At 41.0% G+C, this 3,109-nt stretch overlaps 1 protein-coding gene across 1 annotated transcript in view; it reads left to right on the forward strand.

The window, feature by feature from the left end:
- Window positions 1-1,051, forward strand: part of LOC122243405 (uncharacterized) — a 2,386-nt gene extending 1,335 nt beyond the window's left edge. Inside the window, exons 1-2 of the mRNA XM_086533809.1 lie at window positions 1-559; window positions 729-1,051. The exon at window positions 1-559 is cut by the window's left edge and continues 1,335 nt beyond it. Of these exons, the coding sequence (XP_086389935.1) occupies window positions 1-559; window positions 729-1,027 (858 nt within the window). The 3' untranslated portion in view covers window positions 1,028-1,051. The remainder of the gene's footprint in view (window positions 560-728) is intronic.
- The last annotated feature ends 2,058 nt before the right edge of the window (window positions 1,052-3,109 follow it).

The following is a 3,109-nucleotide window of genomic DNA, read 5'->3' on the forward strand; positions in this document are numbered from 1 at the left end:
AAATCAAAACCTGGAAAACGGTCCAAAGCCAGAAATAGTTCGAAGGCAAATAGGGATGTTGAAAAGACAATCCTAGAGACTCCATCGGAAGAAACTGTTCCAACATACGAACATGAATCCAGTGGAGGCAACAATATTACTGGGAGGGTATCATATCCGAAAGCCAACATTGATACTGTTAGTGAGAGTTCACTTAGAAAGAAAGCCTCAAAACGCACACGTTTGCCTAACATGTCTGAATCACTAAGCAGTTCATATTCTCACAAATCACCAAAGAGTCTCAAGACAAAATCAAAACCTGGAAAACGGTCCAAAGCCAGAATTAGTTCAAAGGCAAATAGGGATGTTGAAAAGACAATCCTAGAGACTCCATCGGAAGAAACTGTTCCAACATACGAACATGAATCCAGTGGAGGCAACAATATTACTGGGAGGGTATCATATCCGAAAGCCAACATTGATACTGTTAGTGAGAGTTCACTTAGAAAGAAAGCCTCAAAACGCACACGTTTGCCTAACATGTCTGAATCACTAAGCAGTTCAAATTCTCACAAATCACCTAAGACTCTCAAAACAAAATCAAAACCTGGAAAACGGTCCAAAGCCAGAAATAATTCAAAGGCAAATAGGGATGTTGAAAAGACATTCCTAGAGACTCCATCGGAAACTGTTAAATGTTAGTGAAAAGAAAGCCTAATCACTAAGCAGTTCATATTCTCACAAATCACCAAAGAGTCTCAAGACAAAATCAAAACCTGGAAAACGGTCCAAAGCCAGAAATAGTTCAAAGACAGTCATAGAGACTCCATCGGATGGGTACTACCTTATTCTCCGCCATGCAATAGAGGAGTGTCCAATGTGTTACACTGAACTGTGTCGTTCAAGATTTACTGTAAATGTCAACACTTTCCTCCTCACTACTATATGCATTGGTTGTAATTTGACTATTTATAGAATACCTGATACTCCTGATGGTTCTGCCCCAAAGATTGTCATTTTTAACAGAAGAATATTCCATGAAACATAAGGAATATAAACCAAAGAAGAAAAAGAACAAGGTTTGAAGATTTTTTCAGGTAATAACGCTATTATTCATAATCAGCAAAACCTTACTATGGATCGTAGTTCATTGACGTTATCTGAATAAGTTTTACCAGTTGATATCAAAAGTGTGAGGCTGAATTTGCTTTGGAACAACCCTTATATATATATATACGTTAAACTTATTATAATCAACCATCATTGATTTAGACATAGCAAGTAGTCATTGGCAGGGTATGTTATCGCTGTGCAGATAGAGTACGGTGATAAAATTGGTATGTGGCTTATGCCCCTGTAGCAACTAGCGATGGAAAGGATGTAGCAGGTCAGCTGGTGTCACCAAGCGACCCCACATAGCCAACTGCACATAAATACATCACATAAGATATGTTTACATATCACGAACAGTACTCTCTTGAATCCCGTGCTGACGAAGCCACAATAAGTTGTGAAGGACCACACATGTAGAGCAAAAGAAAAGCATAAACAGTTGAGGAGAGGCATTATGAGACATTCCTGAATTTCGCCAATGGGGTTAACAGTCAAAACACAGAGGCCTAGTTGAAACATCACAAGCCTTTCACATAGCTGTGAGATGGGCACGAGTGAGTGTTACCATGGTAATGCGGCTCCGGGCCACCCTCGAGTAGATTGTCGAGAAGATTCGGGTGAACGATAAAGTATGAACGAAAACGAGTGAAGTGAAGTAAAGTGTTTTGTGTGAGGCCTACACATGGGTCACACTGAAGGAAAAGTCCACAGGAATTGTGTGCGAACTTTGGTGACTCCGTGAGCGATCAGTGTTTAACTCTCGTTGAATGAGCAATAAATAAAGAAACACACGTGGGTATCTTGGCTTAACACGCAACGAAGGGAACGCTGCGATTAGTAAGAGGGTTGTGGCGAACTCTCGGAAAATCTACAGGGCTACACATTTAATTTCATATAAATATTTGTGAGTGTGTCAGTGATAGTTACATGACCATACTTCAGAAAGTCTGCAGGGGTACACATACTATTTCAAACCATAAATATTTGTGAGCCTGTGCTTGTGTTGAGTGATAGTATTCCGTCTACTCAGAGAGTCTATGAGGCTACTACATATCATTTCAAAATATTAAATAATTTGAGAACCGGTGTCTCTGTACAGTGATAGTGCCCAGACTACACCTTGGAAGGTTTACTGGGATACTCACGCCTTTTTAAACCAAAATTATTTGTGAGCCTGTGTCTGCGTTGAGTGATAGTGTCCCACCTACTCAGAGAGTCTACGAGGCTACACATATCATTTCAAATTTGAAAATAATTTGTCAATCAGTGTCTGTGTTAGGTGATAGTATCCTGACTACTCATATATCAAGAAGAGTGTTAACATGTGTGACCAACAAAAAGCCTTGGATCTTTTAAAGGGGGCGGATATTACTAACATGAATCCTACAGTCAGCCCAGACACTATGGATTCCCATGAACACTTGAGTAGTTCTATAACTGAAAAGGAAACTACTCACTCTTATTGCAGGCCTGTAGAGACTGTATTTGAGCTTTGGAGTGGCTCTACTCTCGGACACCTTGTAGGGGGAAAGCACTCCTCGAGCTGACACATCAGCCCAAGCCTTGGAAGCAGACTTAGGATATTAATGATGTGAATTCTACAGTCAGTCCAAACACTGTGGATTCCCATAAGTACTCGAGTAACTGTATGGCTCTCAGAGCAGGCCTGTAGAGACTATTTGAGATCCAGAGTGGCTATACTCTCTGACACCAGGCTGGAGGACAGTATTCCTTGAGCAGACACACCAGCACAAGCCTTGAAAGCAGGCTTAGTGATGATTTGCCAATCAACCTTGGTAGAGGTTTCAACATGGGAGCACCTTGTAATAGCGGCCAGTCTGTTGATACTGTGCCCAAATGAGGTAATAAAGATTTCAACATGGGAGCACCTTGTGATAGTGGCCGACCTGCTGATACTGTGTCTAACCCAGGTAATAGAGGTTTCAAAGTGGGATCACTTTGTAATTACGGGCGCTCTGCTGATACCGTGTCCAACCCAATTAATAGAGATTTCAAA

The sequence above is a fragment of the Penaeus japonicus genome, unplaced genomic scaffold (assembly GCF_977035675.1).
Source record: "Penaeus japonicus unplaced genomic scaffold, GWHDUDI00000001_assembly GWHDUDI00000040, whole genome shotgun sequence".
NCBI lineage: Eukaryota > Metazoa > Arthropoda > Malacostraca > Decapoda > Penaeidae > Penaeus > Penaeus japonicus.